Source organism: Sander vitreus, chromosome 4 (genome assembly GCF_031162955.1).
Source record: "Sander vitreus isolate 19-12246 chromosome 4, sanVit1, whole genome shotgun sequence".
In the NCBI taxonomy this organism is placed as follows: Eukaryota; Metazoa; Chordata; class Actinopteri; order Perciformes; family Percidae; genus Sander; species Sander vitreus.
Genome location: NC_135858.1, coordinates 17181411 through 17208642, shown reverse-complemented (window position 1 = coordinate 17208642; position 27232 = coordinate 17181411). Strand labels below are relative to the sequence as shown.

The 27232-nt window shown below is 40.0% G+C and overlaps 3 protein-coding genes across 6 annotated transcripts; all 3 read left to right on the top strand.

Moving 5' to 3' along the window:
* Nucleotides 1-140: 140 nt before the first annotated feature.
* nprl2 (NPR2 like, GATOR1 complex subunit) lies at nucleotides 141-4893 on the top strand. Of its 3 annotated transcripts, XM_078248755.1 has the most exons (11): nucleotides 147-607; nucleotides 1065-1156; nucleotides 1387-1555; nucleotides 1668-1776; nucleotides 2457-2593; nucleotides 2911-3008; nucleotides 3225-3261; nucleotides 3577-3670; nucleotides 3748-3865; nucleotides 3975-4117; nucleotides 4555-4893. In XM_078248755.1, the coding sequence occupies exons 1-11, from the start codon at nucleotides 530-532 to the stop codon at nucleotides 4620-4622; spliced, it is 1143 nt and encodes a 380-aa protein (XP_078104881.1). In that variant the 5' UTR covers nucleotides 147-529; the 3' UTR covers nucleotides 4623-4893. The 3 variants fall into 3 exon arrangements, with proteins under 3 accessions (XP_078104883.1, XP_078104881.1, XP_078104882.1); XM_078248757.1 differs by lacking the exon at nucleotides 4555-4893 and having other exon boundaries at nucleotides 141-607; nucleotides 3753-3865; nucleotides 3975-4064; XM_078248756.1 differs by lacking the exon at nucleotides 1065-1156 and having other exon boundaries at nucleotides 517-607.
* An 83-nt stretch (nucleotides 4894-4976) lies between these two features.
* Nucleotides 4977-11424, top strand: zmynd10 (zinc finger, MYND-type containing 10). The gene is made up of 12 exons (XM_078248754.1): nucleotides 4977-5968; nucleotides 6230-6338; nucleotides 6520-6636; nucleotides 6722-6775; nucleotides 6951-7100; nucleotides 7215-7303; nucleotides 7772-7866; nucleotides 7976-8148; nucleotides 9733-9858; nucleotides 9955-10076; nucleotides 10162-10287; nucleotides 10955-11424. Exons 1-12 carry the CDS (start codon nucleotides 5880-5882, stop codon nucleotides 11028-11030), a joined length of 1326 nt encoding a protein of 441 aa, XP_078104880.1. The 5' UTR covers nucleotides 4977-5879; the 3' UTR covers nucleotides 11031-11424.
* A 368-nt stretch (nucleotides 11425-11792) lies between these two features.
* On the top strand, nucleotides 11793-27203 carry LOC144516990 (ras association domain-containing protein 1-like). Of its 2 annotated transcripts, XM_078248749.1 has the most exons (7): nucleotides 11793-12103; nucleotides 13149-13504; nucleotides 14725-14849; nucleotides 25227-25331; nucleotides 25424-25709; nucleotides 25826-25941; nucleotides 26033-27203. In XM_078248749.1, exons 2-7 carry the CDS (start codon nucleotides 13183-13185, stop codon nucleotides 26177-26179), a joined length of 1101 nt encoding a protein of 366 aa, XP_078104875.1. In that variant the 5' UTR covers nucleotides 11793-12103; nucleotides 13149-13182; the 3' UTR covers nucleotides 26180-27203. The 2 variants fall into 2 exon arrangements, with proteins under 2 accessions (XP_078104875.1, XP_078104876.1); XM_078248750.1 differs by lacking the exons at nucleotides 11793-12103; nucleotides 13149-13504; nucleotides 14725-14849 and adding an exon at nucleotides 22402-22840.
* Nucleotides 27204-27232: the final 29 nt, after the last annotated feature.

Here is a 27232-nt window from a genome sequence, read left to right as displayed (position 1 = left end):
CTTTCCTATAAAATAACGCAACTGCAGATCCACCAAAGATGTCGGGGAAAAAGCTATTGTTTTGTCGTCAATTTATTATTTTGTTTGTTAAAAAAGACACATCATCAACACCATCCACTGTCTACGTAGTATGAATTGCGTTTGTAATGTGTTTTAGTAAATTACGAGGCGCTCGTGAAGGTATCAATATTGTTGTCCCATAAATTTGTTGTTCATGAGTATGTCGAGCATTGGAGAGTTGTTGGATACTTTGCTATTAGGTTGCCAGCATTATTTTCAAAGTACAGTGATAACACGTCGTCCAGACGTTAGAACGGCTAACGTTAAATGTTTACCCAGGACACTAATGTTAACTTGTTTTTCAACGTTACAACGGGAAGCTAGCTTCAGTTGCTAAATAACAGTTGAGGCAAATCGGGGCAACCACGCACGACTGTCATCTGAAACTGACACGGTTTGGTTAAAGTTTGTTAAGTTGAACATTTGTTAAAGTATCTGGGGTAAGGCTGCCCTGACAAAAAGGTCTAAGATGGGCATGACCACTCGAATAGAGTGTATATTTTTCAGTGAGTTTCATCCCACCCTGGGTCCAAAGATAACCTATCAGGTAAGTGTGTATGTAGCTAGCTAAGTGTGTTATGAATCACCATGATCACTACCAACATGGCATAATTATCCTTATGATAGTAAAGTTATAGTATAGTTTGGTATCAGAAACATAAAGTACGTTGCAGTGTATATATGCCGTTTCTCATTTTATAAGTATATGAAACTGAAGCTTTTTTTTAAATAGTATCAGAAGTTGCCATACATCTTGGTAAATAGTTCTAGAGTCACCGATTGCCCTGGGAGAGTCTTTGCACTCTATGTGTTTGCCTATATGTATCATGGATCTAAAATTAGATTCATTGATCTTTATTAATGGAAAGCAGGTATTTAATCCCTCTACATATTTGTGTGGTATTGACCTTGAAAGTGTAAAGTACATAATCTTCTTGTGTATCTTAGTGTATCTTATAGGATGAATTTCCTCATACAGTGTCCCCCGTGCCCTCTCCTGACAGGTCCCAGAGGAATACATTTCCCGGGAGCTCTTTGACACAGTTCAGGTTTATATCATCACCAAGCCAGAACTGCAAAACAAATTGATAACAGTGTATGTAATATAATGCTTTTTCTCTCCTTGCCATAATATATTGATTTGTTTGCCCTGCGAGATCGTTTTTAGAACTGCTTTTAATGATTAATGTGTGTATATTTTAGTGTTATTTTTCTTTCTTTTTTAACTCTGTAAGGGTCTTGTGAAAAGCACTATATAAATAAAATATTTTATTATTGTTTATGCTCATGTTGCTCATTTTCAGTATCTTTTTATTTTATTTTTAGCACTGCCATGGGAAAAAAATTAATCGGATGTCCTGTGTGCATCGAGCATAAAAAGTACAGCAGGAATGCCCTCCTGTTTAACCTCGGCCTTGTTTGTGATGCCCAAACCAACACATGTGCCCTTGAGCCGATTGTCAAGAAGCTGTCTGGGTACCTCACAACTCTAGAGGTAGTGAATGATGCATTTTCGCATCTGTACTTGTGTTTGCATTGATGCAAAGTTTTCAGTAATAAGACATCTGAGAGATGATCGTAAATGTTTTTTCCTTGTTGTGTTGCAGCTGGAGAGTGGCTTCATATCCAATGAGGAGAGCAAGCAGAAACTTTTACCCATTATGTCCACCTTGCTGGAAGAACTTAATGCCACAGGAGCCTGCACCTTACCCATAGGTATATCATTTTATGTTTTACTGTGTATATGTTCCAGTAGAGCTGCGAAGATTGATTGATTTATCGATCAGTTGTCAACTATTAAATTAATCGCCAACTATTTTGGTAATCGATTAATCCTTGGAGTCATTTTTTATAAAAAAATAAATAAAAAAATTTCAGATTCCAGTTTCTTTAGTCCTCTCTGACAGTAGACTGAATATCTTTGAGTTGTGGAAAAAAACAAGACATTTGAGGATGTCGCCTTGAGCGTTGTTGTTGAGAAAGTGCGAGTAAAAAAAACATCTTGAAGCTGCTCATTTTCTTCCAAATACTTTTGAAGATGTTGGAGCAGCACCAAAAGTGACTAACCAAAAATGTAATGACATGCTCAGACATGCTTTTTCGGTATTCAGAGATAGGCTGGTTACAAGTTTTGCAATACTCATAAACGTAACTTTCTATTTTAGGAGATGTGGTATCTAACAAACTAAGTATCTTATTAGACCCCTTTTCTAAAACTGATTAGTAGAAATGAAGTTTCTTGCTTCAAACAATTACTAATCCTTCTTTAGGGAAAGTATTGAGCACTAAAGTTCATGGCTTGGCATTTGAAAACCACATTTAGGTATGTTGGCAACAATAGTTGTTCTATTTCTTTTTTTAATCTAGTGTCTTTTCTGTTCTGTGTTTCTTTTTAGACGAGTCCAACACCATCCATCTAAAGCTGATCCAGCTGCGAAAGGACCCCCCGATTGTCCAGGAGTATGATGTGCCAGTCTTCACCCAGTGCAAAGGCCATTTTATCAAATCTCAGTGGGATCTCACCACTCAACAGGTAGGCCTTGTGACTAATATCGAGGGACCTTCAGATAAGATATGTGCCAAAATTCATTCGAAGAAGAGGAGAAAGGTTAGTTATTAAAGGCCTGTTATCAGCTATGCATGAAGTGATATAAACATACATTTTTTTAAATACTTTATCTATTCATATGAGAAGGTGCCATTTATTGGTACAGTAATGTATTATTGGTGTAATAATGAACAGACTTGCAAGATCCCGTTGTAGTGTATATAGATCTTATTAATCCAGCAATTCAGGTCATGGAGTTTAGTACAAGGCAATAATGTTGTACTGTATGTTGTTTACTGCAGATCCTGCCCTATATTGATGGATTTAGACACATCCAGAAAATATCTGCTGAAGCTGATGTAGAGCTGAATCTTGTTCGCATCGCGGTGCAGAATCTGTTGTAAGTACATTTCAGTGAATACAGTGGCAGCTGACATGTGTTTAAACACCCTCATCCATTGTTTTCTATGTACAGTAAGCCCGGGGGTTGTTCCACACCACCACGTCGTGACAAACCACTATCCTGTTTATCAGTGCTGATAGTCGTTAATGTTGTAAGACTTTGTTTCCAAAAGAAACCAAAGACAGATACTGAAATCCTCTTTTTCCTTCACAGGTATTATGGAGTTGTGACCTTGGTGTCAATTTTCCAGGTATGGTGGTACTACTTTTGATATTAAAGCCACTGTGATTTCCAGAATAAAATCAAAATACTACGTAATAAAGTCTTTATTGTATGAAAGAAGTCGTCATTGGTTAAAACTTTTAACTTTATGTCATCCACATCTTTCATTTGACGTGTCAAAGTTCTCACCTGTTTGAGAGTATTAAAATCTCAAAACATGACTTTTTTTTTTTTTTCCCTTATACTCATCATTTTCACCTTCAATCAGTAACTCTGTCATAACTATTTGAGGGTTTGTTCAGTTTGGTGATCGTCTTGTGCCTTTTTTTTTACCTCCTTCCAGTACAGCAATGTGTACTGCACTACCCCCAAAGTCCAGAGCCTCATTGACGACAAGTCCATACAGGATGAGTGCCTCAACTACGTCACTAAACAGGGTAAATAAGGTTCATAATTGTTGAACACAAGTGTTGTTTTTTTCCTTTTTATTTTCTGACGTTGTATTGTCTGTCAGGTCAGAAGCGTGCCAGTCTGAGGGATGTGTTCCAGCTGTACTGTGGTCTGAGTCCAGGAACCACAGTCCGAGACCTTTGTTCTCGCTACTCGCAGCAGCTTCAAAGGGTTGATGAGAGGTCGGCATCAATCACCTTATCAGTTCCTAAGAAGACTTCATGACTCTTGAAAAGTCAGGCCAGAGTGACATTTATTTACACGTGGGTCGTGTCATGCGTTTCCTTTCAGGAGGCTGATCCAATTTGGACTGATGAAGTCTCTTATTAGACGGCTGCAGAAATATCCGGTGAAGGTGATCCGTGACGAGAGGAGCAGGCTGCCACGACTTTATACCGGTTGTCATAGTTACGATGAGATCTGCTGCAAAACAGGCAGGTTTTAAAAGTTCTTTCTGTTTAAGTTTTAGGGCTGGGCAAAAATTCAATATGATAATTTATCGTCTTTCAATGGAGTCATATCATGATGAAATCATATATTGAGATATTGTGATATACATTTACATTGTCTAAATTGATAACAACAAGCACATGCTCAATTTTCTCATTGTGATTTCTTTTTTTCTCTATAATTTCACTTGAAACTGTTTACCACATTGATGATGATAATTTATCTAAAATCTCATCTTGAAAAATATTTTGTAAAGCACCAATTGTCAACCCAACAATATCCCCGATTAATCTATCGATATCGATGTATTTGGTCAAGAATATCATGATATCTGATTTTCTTCATATCGCCAAGCCCTATTAAGTATAACTAATACATAATTGTAGAAAACAAGTATGCTTAAAATGTTGTAATTTTACAGGGATCAGTTACCAGGAGCTGGACGAACGTTTGGAAAATGATCCCAACATCGTGGTGTGCTGGAAGTGACATTAACGGAAAACAGACTGAAAGATACAGAGAAGCCTCAACCAAAGATGCCTTCAGTGACAGGAAGACCTTTCTTGAAATAACGTAACAATGAAAGTGAAGTTGTTTTTTTGTCATTTTTATGTTAGATTAGTGTTGATGTTTTTTTTTTTTAAACAAATGTCCTTGTCAGGAATTAGCATACGTGTCTGTTTGGGTCAAGTGAGGAAAGAGATATTTATTAATACTGTCCAAAAGAGAATTTGTGATTAATAAACGAGAAAAACACCAATGTGACGGTTTCTTAAATCAGTGTATAAAATGATTTTTAAAAAAAACAACCACATCTTGATTGATTTTACATTTTGTGTCATTTTGTAGGCATAAAAAAAATAGCGTCAGATGGAAGCACTGAAACAAGTGGATACAGAAGATTTCATGTTATCAGACTGTGGAAAAAAATCTAACTTTGAAACTACAATAAGAAACAGCAATTTTTCTTTACCACTGTACTGATGTGTAAGATAAGATACACCTGTATTGATCATCACAGCGGGGGAATCTGGTTGTTGCAGCAGTAAAACAAACAGAAATAAATACAGATGCATATAGAAAGTAACAGAAATATATAACAGAGCTACAAAAACTTATTTGGAGACAAACAGCATGTATAGTATGTATAGTGCAGCAATACAGCATAGTGTTTAGTATAGTGTAAGATACAACGTAGTGTATTTCATGTCATCAATTCAGAGGAATTTACACCACTACATTTATTTGATAGCTATAGTTACTAGTTGCTTTACAAATCAAGATTTTAAATATATAAGCTTATACAATATGATACATTGTTATAGGTTAAACTACCAAGCACTAATTTTAAACAGTAAAAAATGATACTTACACAGTAAGTACTTTTACATTTGTTACTCGATGTAGGCTACATTTAGCTAGTAATACTTATAATGGATTCGTTTTACAGTGTGGAACTGCAGCTCTGGATCATGGATGTGTTGCTCTGGATATGTCCTCCATTACTGCTGGTTTTATAGTTTTTCATACTATACCTGTTTTTGTTTTCTGAAGATATACCGCCCCTCTCTGGCGGCAAAGAGGAACTGCGCTTTGGGTGCGCTTGGTTTGCACTCACCATGACAACCACAGAAAAACCAAGGGTTAAGGGTATCGCTAACACTAGTTAACTCCAAAACAACTTAACTGAAGAGTGACATTTTTCTTTTTTTACTTGATAGCTTGTTGAGTAGTTCCTTTGACGAAATGGACACGTCTGTAATTCTGCCTGTCGAAGCAGAGGGGTTTGTTCAAAGTCTGGAAACGTTCTCTCTCAAAGAAGTGGGCTCAGAGAGGTAAGATTAACGTTAACCAGCTAGCTAAAAACATGCGTCTATGCTAACGTTAGCAAGACTTATAACTGTGTCCATGGTCTGACACCGTTCGCGGCTATTGGCCATATCCGGACAGCTTGTCCATGTTAGTTTTGACTCTAGGGACAGTAAGCAGACCTGCCACAGGCCAGGCGACCCAAGAATTCTGCACGGTTTATAAAATAGTTCATAAAGCCTAAACGCTTTTTCTTCATGTGTGATTATCTCTTTGTGTGTTGACAGGTGGTTCAGACAGCATGAGTACATTGAGAAACTTAACATGCAGGCGATACTAAATGCTTCTGCCATGCACGATGAGTTCATCAAGGAGCTCCTGGTGTCATTTGGAAAGGTGACTGCTACCTCTCTACATGTGGAAATGTCGGTGGCATTTAGAGAAGTCCTGCAAAAATCTTCTATTGTGTCTTCTAAATGTTCTACTTGTTTATATTGCTTAAAACTACGATAGCATGATGAACACATTAGAACAAGCTTTTGTCTACAGTATCTTTTTTTCTCTCCTCCCTCTCTAGATACCTGTTCTGGTCCATGAAATGATCCTTGTGGAGGTGTGGAAGCACAAAGTGTTCCCCATTTTATGTCAGCTGCAGGACTTTAATCCCAACAACACGTTTCATCTTTACATGGTGGTGAGTGTAAAATGAGATGTAAAATGATTGCCAGCTTGCAGCACTCACACTTGATTTGATGTGTACTTTAATGTCTCCTTCTTAGATCCACCATGAAGCCACGGTCATAAACCTACTTGAAACAATCATGTATCATAAGGTCAGTGTGTCCACAAATACATACCCCTACATTGTACTCATCTGAACCATATTTTATATGTGTTAAAGCATGGATGTGATCACATCGCAAGGCAGTTTAGACTCTATCTCTATAAATATTGTTATAAATTAAGCTGTATGTGACATGTTGAAAGAGGTGTGTGTATATTGTACAGGATTCATGTGAGGCAGCTGACGACTCTGTTCTTGACTTGGTTGATTACTGCCACCGCAAACTCACCCTGTTGGCCAGCAAAGTGATCAGGGAGGGTGCAACAACTGACCAACACAACCTGACAGGGAAAGCAGTTGGTTCCTCTATAGAGGTACTGACAGCTGAGATGTATGGTGCTTTTGTTGGTTTTATTGTTTAGACTACTGCAGAGGAGTCCTTCTTTTACTTAAACTGATTAGTTACGTATTCTTTTCACTTGGTGAAGGAGTTGCAGATGCAGAATGCTGCACTGGAGTTTGAAATCTCCCTGAAGGCTGTCTCTGTGCTGCGTTACATCACTGATCACACCGAGAGGTACGCCAGTGTGTCTGGACCATCAAATAAGTCTAGGGATTAGAAATTGACAGAAGACAATCTGAGAAATCTTCCCATTCTTATGGACATTTACACATCAAGCTAAACCATTACATTATTATTATTTTTTTTAGATACTAAGAGTGCAGCTGAAATATGCTGCAACAACTGTCATTATTGATTTATTTTTTTTTTTTTAAATGTATTTAACATTTTGTTACATGACAGTTGTAAAAAATCGCAATTTCTCAAAACAAAGGTTAACAAATCTTCAAATTGCTTGTTTTGTCCGACCAACAGTCTAAACCCCACATATATAAAATTTACAATCATATTTAAAAAAAGAAAATAGCAAATTCTCACATTTGTCAATTTTCAAAGTGGTTGCAGATTAGTTTTCTGTCAATGTGTTAATTTACCAATCCTTTCATCTCTACAGCTGACAGAATGCTATTTTCTTCTTTACAGTATCAGTGTCATTAATCGCATGCTGTGCACCCATAACATGCCTTGTGTGCTGGTCCAGCTGATTGACTGCTGCCCTTGGAGTCGCTGTAAAGAAGGTATATCCCACTTCTTGCATATTCAATTTGTCCTTAAATTTGTGCATGGAACATTTTGCCTAAATACGTGACCATCATTCAATTGCATACTCTCTGTCTCCCACTGAAGGTGAGGTAGAAAAGTACATAAATGGCAGATGGCAGAAGATTCATGTTGAGGACCGTTTAAAGATGACAAAACTGGATGGTCAGGTCTGGATTTCCCTTTACAATCTGCTGCTGAAGGAAGACTGCCAAAGGAAATATGACTTCAACAACTTCAACAAGAACCAGCTTCTAAAGGTATACTGTTGTCTGACTCTTTGCATCTGACAGCAATTTTCATTTCTTTATATTCCTGGCTCCGCCCTCCTACGTACTCCCGCTCAATTTTCATTTCCCTTCAGTACACCGCCTGGGTTTGCGGTATTTTCGCGGGTTTTCTCTGGCAAATCTTTACTGGTCCAATCAGCGAACAAGGGAGTGGCTGAGAACTATGACGCTGAGGTCGTGCGCTAGTTTGAGTTGTAGTTCTGTAATGGCGGTGGAGAAAGATGTGAGCGAAGCCATTCGGTCCGTTGTGGCAACGCTGCCGAAAATCCAGAAGTTTAAGCCCGAGCAAGAACAATCTTTGCTGAGTTTTGTTGGTGGCCATGATGTTGTGGCCCTCCTCCCCACGGGGTTCGGGAAAAGTTAGATTTTCCAGCTCGCTCCGTTAGTGGTGAAGGAGTTGGCTAAGGCTAACGCTAGCGATGCTAAGCTGACGTCACGACCAAACGTTAGCGATTGGTTATGGCAGATCCAGAGTGGCTCTGGGCAGATCCAATAGTTTTAAACTTCAACAGAGTACCCGCCTTCAAGGAAGTTAACACTTATCACTCAATAGGCCTATGTCACACTTCCTGCTTCCGGAACGCGGAGTAGGGAATCAGAACTTCCGGTCAACAGTCCCTTTCTCCATAAGGATTTAGATTATCAGCCATAAAGCCGAGGTAGACTGACCACGAGCTACGAGGTTGTGAAACGAAAGTTTCTGCTCCTGTAGAAGCTAGAAGTCCGTAAGAAATCAACCTTGTTTTAAGAAAAACATGTTTTATTCGCGATCTTATGGAGAAAAACTACACTACACTACCCACAATCCTAAGCGTAACAGCAACATCTCTAATTGGTCCAATAGAAACGTTTACCATACCCGCGAAACCGCGAACAGCTAGAGCGAGCTTCTACCATTGAAGTCTCTGATAGTTTCTGTACACGCTCTTGTACCTTTTGCCTTTTTTGCCGTTTTCAAAATGTTTTTTACTTTGAGAGTGTTCATTTACAATCCGAACCACATCGTCGTAGGTGACTTCAGGCAGGTTGCAGAGAGACTTGGTCCAGCAGTATCTATCAGGCTTCGCCATTGTAAAAAGCTAACTGGAAGAGCCGTATCCCCACTCTAGAGACCTTCTTCCAGTCTTCAATTGTTGCGTGACATAGGCCTATGGAGACTGGCCAGACTCTCTGTACAAATGAAATGTACGAGAGTCTGGTAGGACCAGGCTACTTGTGCTGTGCTGCTTGCGTTATGTTAGTTAATCAATGACTTTAAACTGTATCAATGAACTCTTCTTAAATCCAAGGGGCTACTGTACATTAGCTGTAAACTGAAGCTTAAGAAGTGCATGAGTGCTAGGTCATTGTCCTCCAACATCATATCTGATCTCCTCGCTTGTTAAAACACAGATTCAGTTTCCAAGGGTTGTTTTGACTAAGCTGTTTCCTCCTATTATGCGCTTTCTCATCCTCTTCCTGTTGCATTAATGATATAACCAGAGAGCCTTGTGCATCCCCAGTTGTTTTTGTTGCTGCTGTGTTATTTGTGGGCTTATCGTTCATGTGCCACAGCTCCGGGGTTTCTTGACAGAGGTGTTGATTGATCAGCTGCCAAACCTGGTGGAGCTTCAGCGTTACCTGGCTCATCTGGCCGTTACAGACCCTGCCCCTCCAAAAAAGGAACTCATTTTAGAACAGGTGTGTACCTGTTCTAAAATTCTCACACATGCACAAATATCTCTTTGCCTAACTATTTCCCCTGTGCATTTACCCTCAGCTTTGCTTTATGTATAGATCCCAGAAATGTGGAACCACATTGTGAGAGAGAATTCTGGGAGGTGGAAGGCAATAGCAAAGTATCAAGTCAAAGAAACATTCAGCCCATCTGAAAGTGACTTGAGGCTGCAGGCACAGAGGTAATACTGGAAACACAAGTCTAAGACACAGATACATCTCCTCCATCCAATTCCTCTGTGATTATTATTGAGATTGTTTTACCAGGTTGGCTAAGATGTACAATTTGGATGTGATGGAGAGTTTACTCCCTGAGAAGCCAAAGTGTGGATCCTGTGGGAAAGAGGCTACAAAGAGATGCTCTCGATGTCAGGGAGAATGGTACTGTCACAGGTAAGACATATATAGATATAAGTAAGTAATGTGAATGCTGTTCCGGACTGTCGTGGTGAAGAGGGAGCTGAGCAAAGCTTGATGCACTTTCCAACCCTCACCTATGATCATGAGCTTTGAGTAATGACTGAAAAAATGATATTGTGGATACAGTATAAGCTGCCGAATTAAGTTTCCTGTGCCGACATCTGGATAGAGCTCAGAGTTGAACCACTGCCCCCTCCGGTTGAAAGAAGCCAGTTGAGTTGGTTTGGGGATCTGACTAGGATGCCTCCTTGTAGAGCTGAAGATCTTTGCCCAAACCTGACGGGACCCGACGGGACCCGACGGGTTCGGTCTTAATTTCTATAATTATACACGGGCTCGGGAACGGGCTCGGGCTTGCGCTCCGGGTTGCGCGGTAAATGTGATGGTCAGGTGATGCGTTTCGATTAGCGCGAAAATGGATGCTGAGGAGATGAAACGGAGGCTGGCCTCTGGAGGACTCATTTTATTTCTTTGTTCCAACTTCCAAGTGGCCTATAGCCTATGTTAATCATGAATAAATGATGTAAAAAAATGTAGAAATGACTCATTCTTGACAAAAGGCAAAAGAGCTGTGTGCGTGAGGGATAACATTTCCCACATGGCTTGAATCACCCAGGTTCATCTTATTGTTTTTCCACAGAGAATGTCAGGTGAAGCACTGGTCTAAACACAAGAGAGCCTGCCAGCTTATGGCTGAGGCCACAGAGAAAATCTAGAGGGACCTGCACATCAACAGCTAACAGAGAGAGACTATTGAAAGTACTGGTGGCGGATGGGAGATAAGAATCTTGAGTCGCAAGATGGCAGGAGAACATGCAAATTTGCATTCCTATACATTTTATATCTGTCTGTCAATGTGGGAAAAGTTTATGCCCAGTTACAGAATTCAATTGTACCTTTTTGTTTTTAGTAGTTATGTTTATTTATGATAAACTTATGGCATACTGTTTTAACCAATCATTACATTCTAGTTAAATGAATTAAAGTCTATTTAACGAAAGAGCTTCCTTCTCTGTCAGGAGATTTTATACTATTGTAATTGTGTTAATTAACACAGTGCAGGTGCATTTAACTTCGTTACACCAGCAGCAAATAAAATGCTTTATCAACTTTCAACCTTGTCTTCTTGTCTCATTGCTATTAAGAAAAAGGCATGCAGGTATTTTTCAAATGACCACAACAGATATAGTCACTCATTTATACTCACCTAGTTAAAGTGGCTGTGAATTTGTGGCTCTTCTTCTTGGTTAATATATCCTGCTAGTTATGTTTAGACTTTACCCTTTCTGAATGTTGGATTGTTGACTTTCTGTCAGTAAATGCATAACGGACTGTTTTGGTAAATGAAACCCATATTGATCACAGTTTGAGACAGTGGTTGGACGGGTGGGGGACTTTGCACGCCCACTCAGCTGTGCTCGAGACTCGGAAGCACCCCCTATGTGAAAACATTCCGGATGTCTGTACAGCTCAGCCTCATCTTACTCTCTGTTTTAATGACAAGCCGCTTCCTCCTCCACCACAGTCTGACTAAATCAAAAGATGGTTACTGTCTCCAGAAGTGCTCAGATACCGCGTTTACACCGATGTTACTCAAAAAAGTAGGCGCTCCGTCGCTAGCTATAACCAGCCGGCAATGATCGATTATTTCCAGAGATGTAGCCGCGGCTGCTGCACACCTCCGTTACTTGGAAACCGTCAGAAATTTTCTGCGGAAAGTTTTTCTCCTCGGATGGAACAAGTTTAGAGACAAAGCGGTTGCCACGGGGCTGTTTTCTCCGGTGTTTTGGTAAGTTAGACTGAATATACTGAAGACTTTGTTTTACATTGAAGTTTCAAGTGGTTACTGATTAGTGTTATTACGCCTGTTGTCTGGGACTAAACACGAGTTTACATCCTTAAAGCCCTCGTAAATGCGTTTTATTTACAGGAATTTTAGCTCTACTCATGTTAGTAGAGCTATACTTGAAAAATAAATGTAGCCTACAGTAGTAGTAGTAGTAGTAGTAGTAGTAGTAGTAGGCCTAGTAGTAGTTATACATTATTAACACATTACAGTAGACTAATGTTTTACATATAGGTTTTTGTCTACTAATACCCTGCTTGGTTAACAGACTATCAAATATACAACTGTTATCATATATTTATATACAAGAAAATAGTATGTAAATAAAATGTCTGCAATCTACTGTATATGAAATGGCCAAAACTAAACAAACATATAATACTTATTCGTTTTATAATCAATACAGTAAATTTGCTCTTGCACTGTACCTTAGTATGCTACTATATAGTATATTTGTACTACATTTCAGAGTGAAATAACGCTGTTTACATGGTAAAGCATCAGTAATAATGATCCAATAATACAATATATAAAGGGACCATTCTGCTGCATAATGAGTACTTAGTAGCCTACATTTAGCTGATAATAAAATAACAAGGGAATTTCACCAGTGTGGGATCAATAAAGTCTATCTAATCTTATCTAAAACATCTGTACAATGACTATTTACTATTTACCTATTTACCAATGACTATTTACTTTTTATTTTGTGGTATTGCTACATTAAGTACAGGATCTGGATACTTATGCCACCACTGCATGTAGTTGTTATAGTTCCCCCCCCCCCATATAATAAAGGAGTCTACAATTGAATCGCCTTTTTGATTTTTAAAAACAAAAAAAAACTGTTCCCAGATAGAGCAGACGCAACATTCAGAATCTGCAGAGTCAAATGTAAACCTTTTCAAAAGAACAGGTTGAACACGGCTGGTTTCACATTTCACATGGCAGGTACCCGTGTTATTGTGTTTTTTCTTCTGCCTGTCAGTGATAATGGAAGGAGCCAGACTCTGAGTGACACAATGTCTTGGGGGGAGTTCATCGAGCTCCGTGACCTGAGGCCAGACCGAGAGCAGATAGAGCTGACACACGGAACACATTTGCCCTGCTCACCTCCACGCCTGGAGAGAGCCAACGCCCTGAGGATCAGCCCGGGGAAGGTCCCAGACCTGCTGAGCCGTGTGGGCATCATCAGAGTCCAGAGCAGCACTCAGGACCCCCAGCTCACTGAGGAGAAGGGAGAGGGACACAACTTCCAGCCCTGCAGCCACGCTCAGCCCACGTGGTGTGACCTGTGTGGAGACTTCATCTGGGGCCTGTATAAGCAGAGCCTGCGGTGTGTCAGTGAGTAGGCTGTTCATGCGCCTGTGTGTGTGTGTGTGTGTGTGTGTGTGTGTGTGTGTGTGTGTGTGTGTGTGTGTGTGTGTGATATGCAAGATCAGAAATGAGAGCAAGACTGAGAGTAGGAGGAACTCTGGTTAAACAGAGAAAGATGTAGCCACTAATGGTGCAAGCCAAATATAACCCTGTACTCGGCCTGTTACCACATAGAAATAATAACTTTGTCTGCTTGGTTCGCCATGCCATAAATGTTCTCCCATGTTATTAATTGTTTAAGTGTTTTTGGTGGTGTGGTTATTATGTGGGCTGCGTCGGCTACAGACCTTAATGCTCTTCTTGCTCAAGACTTATCTTTGAGTTGCAATTGTCTTGAACTTCCTTTTCATCAACTGAAACCCACTGTAGCTGCGGTTGCTGCAGAAAAAAACACTTCTTATCAGTAATATGAATATAAAACCACAATCAAATCACAATAAAACAGTGACACAAACACAGAAGTTACACTGATGGTGAATATATGTATATACCTGTAAAATATTACCTATAATTTCACACTGATAGTTTGTCAATGTGTATCTTAGTTCTGTTCTGTTTTATTTCACAGCTGCACTCAACAGATGCAATGTTGTTAATTCTGTATCTTAAGACAAGTGTTTGCTATGTATTAATATTATATACACTTAGTAGCTACTTAATTAGGTATACCTGTACAATCTAATGCGATCCAATACTGTTATACCATAAAGTCTACTTGTGCGATGTCTATAATAATCAGTTCCGGGTGACATTGTCAGAAATGTGTAATTTAAATTAGACATTATTATTATTATTATTAAGGTCATAGTATATAAAGGTGGTGTTATACTGAGCTACATTATATTCAGTGGAGTTTCTATTTGTGTGCCCCCCTCATGTATATAAATGGAAAGGACAAAAAATAGAAACACCTGTCAATATAATGTTGTCCAGCGCAACACCACCTTCAACTATGACCTCAATAATAAACATACATTTTCAACAATGTCAACAAAAATGCAGGGGGAAGCCAACTTAGAGTAACTGCAGTGACCAGTAATGGCCAGAGGAGGACATCAGCCATTGAGAATTGCGCTCATACAATAACTACAATATCACATCACATATTTGACGGTGTCATATGTAGATTATGTGTTTGGCAGTGTTTGTCTAAACTCCTTGTCTAAACTGACTTTCTGCACTTTCAGATTGTAGATTCACGTGCCACTACCGCTGTCGTGCTCTGATCCGGTTGGACTGCAGCTGGGACAGAGGCTCCGTGGCTGACCACACATATGTTGTGGAGCACACCATAGAAACAGACACAAATGTGGTAAGGACCTTTGTATTTGGCAGTATGACTGGCTTAGTATTATTCAATTTCTTCAATCAAATGTAGTCTTGCTCACAATCAAAATGGTAGTAGGCACTGTTGATTTGATACAGCATCTCTACATCAAGAAGTTAGTACCATATTGTGCCACATTGAGTGGGGAAACTGGTAGCTTCCACAAACTCTATTTTGCACGTTACATTATGTGCTACCTGGTAATTCTGCTGGAATGCTTTAGGGCCAAAAATGGGAACCTTTGTACTTGGCAATAAAGACACACTTCTAATCCAGTTCCACTAGCTGCAAACTGGGGAAGTGTGTTATTGTCGAAAAAAACGACTAGTTTCCATAGGGGCATAACAAGTGGTAAAAAAAGGTGTAACCCTATCCAGATAAACAGACAAAGTCAAGTCCAGTCCGCCGTACGTCTAAAATCTTACTAGAAGAAGACTCCTCACTGTGCTTTTCTGCACTACAGTGTTATTTATAAAGAGGGGAGTCAAGGCTACGAGCCAGTCGTTGTTCAAGGCAGCGGAGTTTGGTCTCTTGGTAACGGGTTTTATTAAACACCTGTTGCTTATCAAAAGATGACTGGAATGTAAAAACTTGAGATAGCTGTTCAGCAGAGTATGAACAGTATGAAGACATGGCTAGATGTGTGCATAGGCCTTTTACATAACAAACATTTTGACTTGACATCGTAAGGGAAAGCACAGGTGGAACTAATATACCGTTGATGATGGCTCTGTTATAGTGGAGTCTACCAGTAAGCAGTGCCAGTGAGTCAGCATGCAAAGTACCAGAGCCGTAATTACTGTTATTAATAACACCTCTGTTTCTTTAAGAAGCGAGGGGAAATTCACAATTTTCACTCTACAGTTGCACACACATTGAACACAGGCCTGAATTACAAACATGCTCAGGACCTATGTATACTAAGCACACTAAGGCCGGTTACACACTGGATGCGTCGCGTGAGCGTGTCAGCTGCGTGGTGTGTCCATTTTTATTTCGGCTCCTATGTTAACAGGTTAGAGCTTCCACACTGCCTGTGTGACACGCACGTCTCACGCCCGGCTCGAGCCGCACCGAAAACGCGTGCATGATAGAAATAGAACCGACGCCTATTTTTCACGCGACACGCGAGCGTGTTGGAAGCGTTTCCAGGCTAAATAGAATAGGAAAAGATGTTTATATGTCATTTTGACACAAATACATTTAGTAAATGACATTTTGATGTTTGAAAGTCTCTAGGTTTTGATATAAATGCAGATATAAATGTAATTTCTAAAAATCAATTTTCTAATATTGCACCTGTCAATACAGAACGAAATATTCTGAAGCCTATTTTGCCGTCAATACTGCCAATGTTGTCTTTGCTGTAATCAAATCAGTATATATTTATGTTTTACATGGTATTTCATTTTATCAATGGGAAACATACATGTGTACAGACAAGGCTAGAGGCAAGACGTTTCTGGTGTGTAAAGACATAGAAAAATCCACGCAGCTGACACGCAACGCAGGCAGTGTGTAGCTGGCCTAATGGAGAGATCGCCCCAAGCAGTTGGGGGTTCAGTGTCTTGCTCAAGAGCACCTTGGCAGTGCCAGTCCACACTCTGTACTTCGGTCCGTACGGGGACTTGAACCAGGGACCCTCCGGTTCCTAACCCAAATCCAACCCTACGAACTAGGCTACTGCCACCCCCAAAATATCTTCAATGACCTATTACAAAAAAGTAGGACATACTAACCACATACAACTAACAAAACAAAACATGCAAGACCAGATCATATCTTATCAATTTCACTTTTGTAAGGTTTATATGCATACAAGAATGTAAGAACAGTTGTAGGATTTATGGGTGTAGCAGCCCTCATACTTCACACGTCACTTCACACTAGGAGGCAAAGCAAGTATTTCCTGCCAATACACATTAACTAATACTTGTGCTGATAGCCAAAACGATATTCTCTTTAGCATCAGGCCCGTATTAAGACAATGTGGTGCCCCTGGGCACTATACCTCACTAAAACTAACAAAAAAAAAAGCATTGTCATTATGCAAAGAGAAACCAACACTTGCTTTCCCCCTGCCAAAAATATCAGACATAATCAAGGGGATTTCTCAAATGTGATTTACTAACTTATTCAACTACATACACGTAGGCATATGAGCAGTGAGCACTATATTCAAATGTCTCAATTCAAAATGTCTATCAATTCAAAAAGCCAAAATCAATACAATATATTGCAGCATTGTGGGTCGGTCAAATTTGTATTTTTCCGACTTTATTTCACGGGCCCTGAAAGCAACTCCTCTGATTGGTCAAAAACGTTCAAAAGCATCATGGGAAAGCTAAAACTGCTTTAGCATCACAGCTAACGACAATAAAAGGACCGAAAATGAATAAGATATGGACAAAAGACTATCAATATTAGATCTAAGAATATGGATTTATTGCACAAATTCCTCTGAAAGAAATATGAGTTCTAGGAAAAGAAGCGCAGACTGTAGACCGGTCTTTTACACTTCTCTGCATACTGAATAAACTCACGAAGCGCACACGCTGTGCTGTGGGTGCAACCAAGTCTCACCCAGAGGTGGGGGGGTTGTGTGAAAAAAAAAAAGTTCTTTGCTTGCCAATTACATTGAATCAAGAAAGCCAACCACTTATCATTTTTTATAACAGTTAATATTTGAAATTCATCATGATAACATTTTTGGGGGGTTAAACTGGCCACTTTTGATTATTGTTAACCCCGCCCCCCCCTCCCATCCAAATGATACATTTGCGCCAAAGAATTTCTAATAAGGGAAGAAGTTCCACTCTCTCGTTACTTCCGGCTTCTGAACTGGTAGCAGTTCCACCAGAGTTCCATATAGGGGGCGCTCACAGGCCAGTGCAGAATGAATGGGACTCTATGGAGCTATACCCCTCAAAATCCACTTTTCTCAGGATATCATTTTTTTGTCTAGTAATTTGAATGTTGCATTCGAAAGGGGAGGCTAAGAAAATACACACTGCTGGGTGTTAGATTTTTTTAAAGTGTCTTTTTTGTTCTAAAAAGCCTTTTAAAATGTCAATGACGTCATACACATATACGGCCAGAGATACTGCTTTAAGGCAAGCTTCCTTTGTTCTCTCGAAGCATCGACAACACAGCTGACAGGTTAGGCTCTCCCTGTTAATACACGTGCTAGAAAGAGGTTTGCTGATGTTTTAAAGACCACGCCGAAATATTCACTCTGACATTCTGGTTCCGCTTCGGATGCCGTCAAGCGGGATCTCCGATCGTAATCAGTCCTTCACTGACCAATCAGCATTCATTAGCAGAATGCTAGCGTGTTATGGGCAACAACGACTCAACCTGTAAGAAATCGAAAGGACACAAGTACTCGTTCATTCAACTTTTGACCTATAATCCATGTTGAACTTGCAAAAACTACAATCAAATCTGAGATTTCTCAATGACAATCAGGCGAAAGAGACAAATTTAGCCATCTAGCTCCATAGAGTCCCATTCATTTTGCACTGGCCCGCGATCACCCCCAGTGGAACTCTGGTGGAACTTGCAAACAAATTCGGTACAATGGGGCTGAATAAGGAGTGGAACGGCTTTCCGTAGACGGGCTTTGTTTGCGCGTACTTGTGGACCAACTCAACTCTGACAGATTGGGGAGGGGAGTGATAGTGGTCATGTAATATGGATTTATTTATAATTTATTATTATTATATTATTATTATGAAATTAGTGTTCATAAACGAATAAGGTATGGTCTTTCAACAATTTCAAGCGAATAATATAACAATTTACGGAACATATTGTTAAAGCTTGTGTCATGTGGTGCCCCCCCACTGGTTGTGAATGGTTGGTGCCCCTGGGCACTGGCCCAAGTGCCCTTATGGATAATCCGAGCATGCTTAGCATGTGAGAAAAACATTGAGGATATTTTTCAAATGTCTTCACCAGTTGGACACGTGTCCATTGGTCTTTCTCTCCTTTGATCTCAGTGTTTCACCCTATTTTATACAGTCTATGGTTTCCCTGAGTGCAGGGATTTAAACACACACCCACCAGGCCGGTGTACAGCAGAGAAAGGTGCAGGGCTACTGAGCCTTTCATCTCAGCTTTAGATGCTGTTCATTTTCTAGCAGAAATTAAAGACCATACCTGATTATAGTTTTTTGTAGCCAGATTCCCACTACAAAAGCTATAAACTTGTTGCTCAATCTTCAGCTTTATTACAATATACTTAAAGTCTGCCTGATGGTTTAAAAAGAGTTTACATTGCAGCATACTGAAAATTAGGGATGAAACTTATTTTCATCCAGTACTGATCTAATACCAGAACTAGAATCTGTATATCACTCATTGCAGTCTTTTTTATTTAACATGAGGATTGCTGTGGCACAAACAACTGATGGAGTTCACCATGTCTGCATGAATATAACTGATTACGGAAACATAAGATCTTATGACACTGACAAACAAACTGTATTTATTGTGGATTGATACTCGATCTGCTTAATCAGGTCAGTTTCTGCCACCGATACCAATCTGGCATGTTGGATTGGTGCATCCCTGTTATTGTATTTATCAATTCCTCTCCAGAGCATTTTCTCAATTATTTTATGAATTCTTTGTTTGATAAATTGTTTTCTCTGTAAAATGTCAAAAAAAGTCTGAGAAAAGTCTTTTACAAATTCCAAGGGTGACATTCATATTGCTTTTCTCCCTACCATCTGTCCAAAACATTGCATTTTTAATGATTAAACAACAGACATAATTGGTTTTCAGGCACCTCAGTATCAGTACGTGCCGGTGCCAAGTCGCATATATCAGAGCTTTCAGAAAAAAACAGTTTCCCAGTCATATTTACAACTTTTACAGATACGACTTGAAGGGGGCATAATGAAAGACCCTATTGAGTTGCGTTATAGGAAATGTAGGATCCAGTGTTTTGAGAGCTACTAGGCATTCAAAGTTAGGATATCGCAGCCTCTGCTGCTTTGAGTCTTCCCTCTTATAAGTCCCCTGAATCATGGAAGTCTAATAATCGATGGATGGTGTTGGGAAGGATACTTTCAAAACGTATTCCGTTACAGAATACATGCCCAAAAATGTAATTTGTAAAGTATTCCGTTACGTTACTCAATCTGAGTAACGTATTCTGAATACTTGGATTACTTCCACATTGAATTGCATTTTATAAGTGTAGGAATGCAGCCATCAAATCCTGCTTACTAAACAGGCCTATTCTGGTGTGTTCTTCTGTTCCAACTGGCTGAATGTGTACCTAAACAAGCAGATAGATTTTTGTATTTGTAGTCCCGAACTGCATACTAAAGAAATCTAACCGCAGTCTAAGCTAGGGTGACCAGATGTCCCGGGTTTCCGGGGACAGTCCCCGGTTTCGGTGACCTGTCCCCGGCTAGAGCTGTCCCCGGAAATGTCCCCAGTTTTCACGGTGACTGACAGACCCGAAATTGGAATGAAATAGTCGTGCACCCTACACGCACAGGCTCAAGACAGCCAGAGCAAGCCTCAGAGATGTTCTAGAATGCCCATTTTACGATGCTAAAATTACTGTTTATTTACATGGAGTCTGGACTTTTTTATGTTTTGAAAAAGGATCTTACTCTTTAACAGAAAGATCGACCTTCTTAGAAATCCTTTCCATAATGTTGTCAGACACTTAGAATATTAATCTGAGTCTGTCAGCGGCAAAACGAGCACTTTTATGAACGTAAATTGACATCCTATTAACTTACATTGTAGCTTGTTTCACCGTTGCCATCTGCAGTGATCTCGTTTAATACTGGACCAATGTCAAAGGAAAATATTTCCTCAATAGTTTTAATTGTATCCGATACTCAATGAGCTGTTGCAGAAACAAGCCCAGCGTGAAGCAATAAAGCAAAAGCTGTCAGATAAATGTAGTGCAGTAAACATTACAACATTTCCCTCTGAGGTGTAGTGGTGTACAAGTATGAAGTAGCAGCAGGGGCGATTCTAGGATCAGACCTTTAGGGGGGCTCAGCCCCTAATGAGAATGTGACAACGATATAGTGAATGCAAAAGTGTTAATCTGCACCATGAAATTACCAACTTCTTCACAACTGCTCTCCCTCTGACAGATAGAGACTCAGCCAAAGGGCCAAATTATAATGTATTCTCATGTAAACTATTTATGTCAGCACAGACATTTTTGTTAATTGCTTAGCCAGTGCATTCCACCATAATGGTTATTATATTGCCAGATTCCAGACAATCCCACTTACAAATATGAATATATATTTCTACTGGTATGCTTCCTAGTGACATTGATGCAAAAATATGAAGAAAAAACTATTCCACCTGTGTGTGCATGGTTATAATTCTGAAGTGCAAAATAGTTCAGGCTACAGCACAAATATTTCCATCCATAGATAACAATAATCAAGTCTAACCTCTGATCTTCGGGGGCTAGTCAGTCTTTCAACGGCTCTGGGGATAGTAAATCAGCACACAGGAGAATGTAAAGTCGCACGTCAACTATAAAATAGCAAGGTGACCAGCAAAACTAGAGCAGATGACTACCCTTGGCTAATTAAAAACTAATGTGAATTTGGACGCTGAAAGGAGGTTGGTTGCTGGCATATTTAATTCTCCCTTCTCTTTCTTTAATGTGAAATGCTGTTTGAATTTCCAAGATAGAAACGCATTCCTGCCCTGGCTCTGTTGTGCCGGTTCCGGCTCCATCTCTACCTCTATCAGTGATCACGCAAATAACTCATTTTTTCGTTTTCATATTGGGAAATGCATGGAGTTGCCTTAATTTATTCAGAGAGTGAATAAACTCATGAAACAGAAGTATCGTCATGTAATCCATTGATTTCAACAATGTAACTGTATTCTAAAATACCAACTATTTAAATTGTAACTGTAATGGACTACAGTTACTCATAATTTGTATTCTGAATACGTAACACCGGTACATGTATTCCGTTACTCCAACACTGTCGATCGGAGTGATCCTTATTTTCTTTCATGATCTAGCTAATGGATTCATTGACTAGTTATGTGGCATTTAGGGGGCCTCTGGGTATTTCCCAGTGACAGTAAAAATCTCCCTTTTACCCTGATTGGTTTCTGGCATGGGTTTCACCCATAGACTGTAACGGTCTATGGTTTCACCACACTCAAGCTTTTCAAACTAGATAAGGAAAAATGTTACTTGACAGTGTACGTTTTAGAATGTATGTTTGGTGCCTAATGGTTCAACAAATCTTTACAGCTCATAAATTGAGAAATAATGAGACGCACATGTTGTCTCTGGCTCTGTGTGGTGACCAAACTGACCTGTCATCACATGACATTTTCAGCGTGGAAGAAGCAGTGGCAGCAGCATCCGTGGGAGGCAGAGAGAGGGGGGAGGGGGGATTAAGTCTGGTATTTCCACTTGCCGTCCAATCGCGAGCGGCTGCGTTGGTTTTGTGTATTTTCCAAACTCAACGGACCTGGGTGGGGCCTCGGCGGGGGGAAGGAAGCGAGACAGTAAGGGCGGGGGCCTGAATACATCCTGTTTCACACAGAGAGTTTGCACAGTAGAAACGTGGCCCTGTTGAAGTTAGAGGAAAAAAAGTCAGTGGTATTTTGTCTATTAGTTTGTTGTATCAAGGCGCTACAGAGATATTTTGGGCAGGTTTTGTATTGAGCTAACTGAAAGTGCTTTATTAGTTAACGTTATTTGTGCGTTTAGTCGTCGTATCTTAAGTTCAGTTCGTTGGTTCTAGTGTTAAAGGTTTCACCGGGTAGTCAGCATGACAAACGCGGCTAGCAGTTCGGACAAAACTCCCTCCTTCGAGAAGACCTGGGGCAGCTCCACCAGCAGCGGCTACTGCAGCGAGGAGGAACCCGACTCCGAGTTTGAGCAGTACTTCACCGCCCGGACATCTTTCTTTCCCCAAACCCGGAAAGCTAACGTTAATGCTAACGTAAAAAAGGTGAGAAGTAGATGACGTATACAAAAATAAACGTTAGGCTTAATTAAAAAGTCCTGTCCTCAATGTAAAAAGGGGAAGTGAGATCATAGAGTGAGACTAGAGAGATGGATGATGGGTAGTTCATAACTAACGTTGCTCTCGCGTTATTTGATATTTATGCTCTCCATGGCAATTTTAAGTTTGTTAAATTTGATAACTTTATCCATACTTTTAGGGGGTCAAATGCCAGGGTGTGTTGCTCAGCAGCACCCCAGGTCTGGAGCTGCTGTGTGTTTTGCTCAAGGGCACCCCAGCAGAGAAGATGCATGCCAAGTGAGCTTGCAGGCTAGGATGGAGTTCTGGTTCCTCCAGTTTTGAGTAAACGGGCTTGAGACTTGAGTTGTGGGAACCTATAATAAAAAGCATGTCAGAAGTGGCAAAAATAAGTTGGTGGTTTTGGTGTAGAAACACAATCCATCAGGGGATGTTTTTTTTTAAATTTTAACAAGCACAGACCGACCCACAGCTGAACTCATGAGAACAACCCAAATGTCATGTTTAGTGACGCACACACGCTTCTCAGGTTTCCAGCCTTACACCCACCATTCATTGACTATTCAGGTTTTTCATACTCATTTCTCAATCACAGATGACTAATGTACTGTTTTGAAAAGATTAATTTTCTGTTGTCACCCACACCCACTCGGATATCAGCTTTGTCTATTGGGAAACAGTTAGAGGCAGTTTACTTTATAACTCAGTGACATTCACCATTTTCTGTCTTTGTGCAGAAACCATTTTTGATATGACACTCCTTTTCTGGGCATGTAGAGACACAGTTGTTGCATATGTTTTTCCTACCACTGTTACCATGCTGGAAAGCTCAATTTGGCCCCCATATTGATTTATTGACTTGTTAACAGCAGCATATTAACTCTACAGTCTTTCAGTCTGCCTATGGATTGCTACAATTGATTTTGTTCTGCTTGACATCGATGTATACGCTACCCAGCCCCTTTTTAAAGCTTGCAACTTTGCCTGATTTATTTTTCATTTTGATAATCCAGGTTCATGAAAATAGATGGAGGCAGGGTGGAGTTAGATACATTTTAACATTTTTTTTGTAAAAAAATAAAATTGTACATTTATGCAGAAATACTTGTTTGCAATAATGGATACATCTGCATAAGTATCATTGCAGAACCCATAGATGCTGGATATTGATATCCTATCCTGATAGATATCCTACCTTTTACCCCCTGCTCCTATAAACCTTGAGAAATTAGCTGGAGTACAGTATGGAAAATAAATTTGTGCGGCCTCACAGTTCTGTTGAATTTTCTTTCTATACAGGGAAAAAACCAATTGGTCACTAGTACACTCAGGAAAAGCCCTAATTGAGCTAACGGTCATGCAGATAGTAACAGCCAAATGTGCATGACTGAAACATGACTGGGATTGTGTGGTTGATGAGGCAGCTGACTTCACAGGATGTGCCTGTGAAACAAGGGAGGGCATTGTCTCTCCCACTTGAGTGCCGGGGAGGGGAGGCTATTTTTACATGAATACCAAGTTGAGGAATGCAGTGCAGAACCGTTGCTCGCAGTCACTGCAAACAGCTGCAAGTTGCACATACCCCTCCTTCCTCTACCCCTCCTAGACAGAGGATTCGAACAGGATTGGGCAGAGCTGACATCATCGTTTTTGCCTTTGCTACGTTGTCAGGAAGTTGAGTCTGATGCAACTGGTGCTCACTGAGAATAACAGGGGGCCTAACAGAAAATCAGTTAACATTATATTACTATTATAACGACATCTTTACTAAAGGTTTTTATCAGATTCTAAACAGCATTAAGCAATATTTTTGGAAGAACTTTTAAATCCAAATTGGATAACACCATAGTTGGTTTTACATAATAACTTCAGACCTTCCAATTTAGTGTTAAAATGTATTGCATGACCCTGGCTTCATGCAAAAAAAACAACCTTTCTCAGTTCCTGAAAAAGATATTTTGAGACATACAATGTTTTCATACGACAGCAGCATGTTGTAATGAGATTTTTTCCCCATGTAAAAGTCTTATCCTTCTTCATACATTAAAATACATAAATTGTCAGGGATGACACAATAAAGCCCTTATAAGGGCAGGGGGAGAGGACAAGTGGCAGCAGATCACACATCAATCATATCATTATACATTAAACAAATTCATCCATATTATACAGAAAAAATAAATAGACACCTAAGCCATACTTTCAAACCCTGTTTAAAACTGCCTATGCTTCTTACTGTCTTGAGTGTACCAGTTAACTGTTGTGCCTGAGTTTCTCGTGTTCCTGTTGTGGTTTGGAGGTGAACACTGACACCTGGTGGTTTAACACTGTAACTCCTCACTGTCCCCTCCAGGATGAACAGATTGAATGGGGAAAGCAGGAGTTGAACACTGCAGATTATCAGCAGAAGGTGAAGGAATACAACGCTCAAATCAACAGCAATCTGTTCATGAACATGGTGAGTAGTGTGTTGAGTCACAACAAACCCATGCATTTTAATGTTAAGGTGTTTTTTTTTCTTCAGCGTAACATTTACATTTTTCTCAACAGAACAAGGATGGTTCCTACACTGGCTTCATAAAGGTACAGTTCAAGTTGGTGCGACCTGTGTCAGTTCCACCTCCTAAAAAAGGAGGTCATGATGCTAGAGGGAGGAAGGCTAGCGGAGTGAAGCGTCGCACCTCTTTCTACCTGCCAAAGGATGCATCCAAGCACCTGCACATAAGCTCACGCACTTCTGCTCGTGAGGTCATTGAAGCTTTGTTGAAAAAGTTTACAGTGGTGGACAATCCTGGCAAGTTTGCTCTGTTTGAGCGCAGCGAGCGTCATGACCAAGGTATCACTCCAGTTTTATTATGTTTACACTTAACTTCTGCAGCCTTATTTACTTATTTTATATTGAAATTGGCACGCTGTACATTAATTTGAGTCTTTTTGTCTGCCTCTTTTCAGTTTATGTTCGCAAGGTATCTGATGATGAGCGTCCCCTCCGTCTGCGTCTGTGTGCTGGGCCCAATGAGAAAGTTCTCAGCTTTGTTCTGAAAGAGAATGAAACTGGAGAAGTCAATGTGAGTGCAACATGAATGAGAATAAGGAATCCAAACCTTGTGGTTAGTTTATAGACTGTACATTCATTAATGCATGTTTCTCTCCTTACAGTGGCATGCCTTCTCCATGCCTGAGTTGAAGAACTTCCTGCTCATTCTGCAGCGTGAAGAAGAGGAGCACGTCAAGCAGATAGTGCAGCGTTATGCTCTGGCTCGTACTAAGATGCGAGAGGCTCTGGCTGGCTCGACCCCAGGCTGATACGACTCTGCGCTCGGGGTTTAACGTGCACGTCTTGGCTGGACAATCGCCTGAAGTTGACCAGTCATCGCTGCATCCAAAGATCCCAGATAATACAACTCAAAACGCCTCTTGGGTGAACGAGAAAGTGAGACAGGGCGCAAGACAATGAGAGAGAGCTGGCGCGAATGTGCGTGTGAAATGATGCGAGAGATGAGAAGTGCCTTACACCTGGAGAGTCTGATGTGCCTGAGAGAATGAGTTGAGAGAAGTGAATACTGGCAGATGAGACAGTGGTCGTATCCAGTAATGTCTTTTGCTATTGGGTACCATCTGATTATCCTTATCCTGTACCTCAGCTGTGTCACTTTAACTTTTTTTTTTTTTTAAATGTCATTGATGTTTTGGCATTATTAGGAATAAAATAAAATTGGATTTTACATAATGTAGATGTAGTGCTGAAGTCAAGCCCTGTGTTGTAATTGAGCCTAAAAATCACATATCTAGAATTACATAATTTTCCAGAATATGAAATTGGTAATGTGTCCAATCCTGACATTACTGCCAAGTTTAGATGATATATTGTACTTCTTAACCTCCATATTAACATTTTTAATTTATACTGTTAGAAAGTTAAATACACATTTGTTGCTGAAGGTATTTGGATTTTCATTTGACCCAGGCTAAACAATCTGCCATGTCCTCTCGACACCCCTGATGGGTGCAACTCTCTTTTTTTTCTTTTTCTTTTTTTTTAACTGTCAAATTGTGAGTTTGACTGATGTATGGACATTTGTATGCAACTATGAATGTCAGAGAGAGAAGTGTCACTCTGGTTGACTGGAATCTTGAATGAATATTGGTATACATGTGTTTCACTGGATGCTGTTCGTCATATCTTTTTTCTGTCCTTCAAAAAAATGTCTGTTTTTCAGTTCACTATCATTGTGTCCGTCTATGCACATATTTACATGTTGAAGCAACTATTCCTGACGTCGTGACAAATGTGCACTGCGTTCAGTAAATAATTTCCCAGTTCAAATTTCCCAATCGTTTGTGTATTTCTTTAGATAT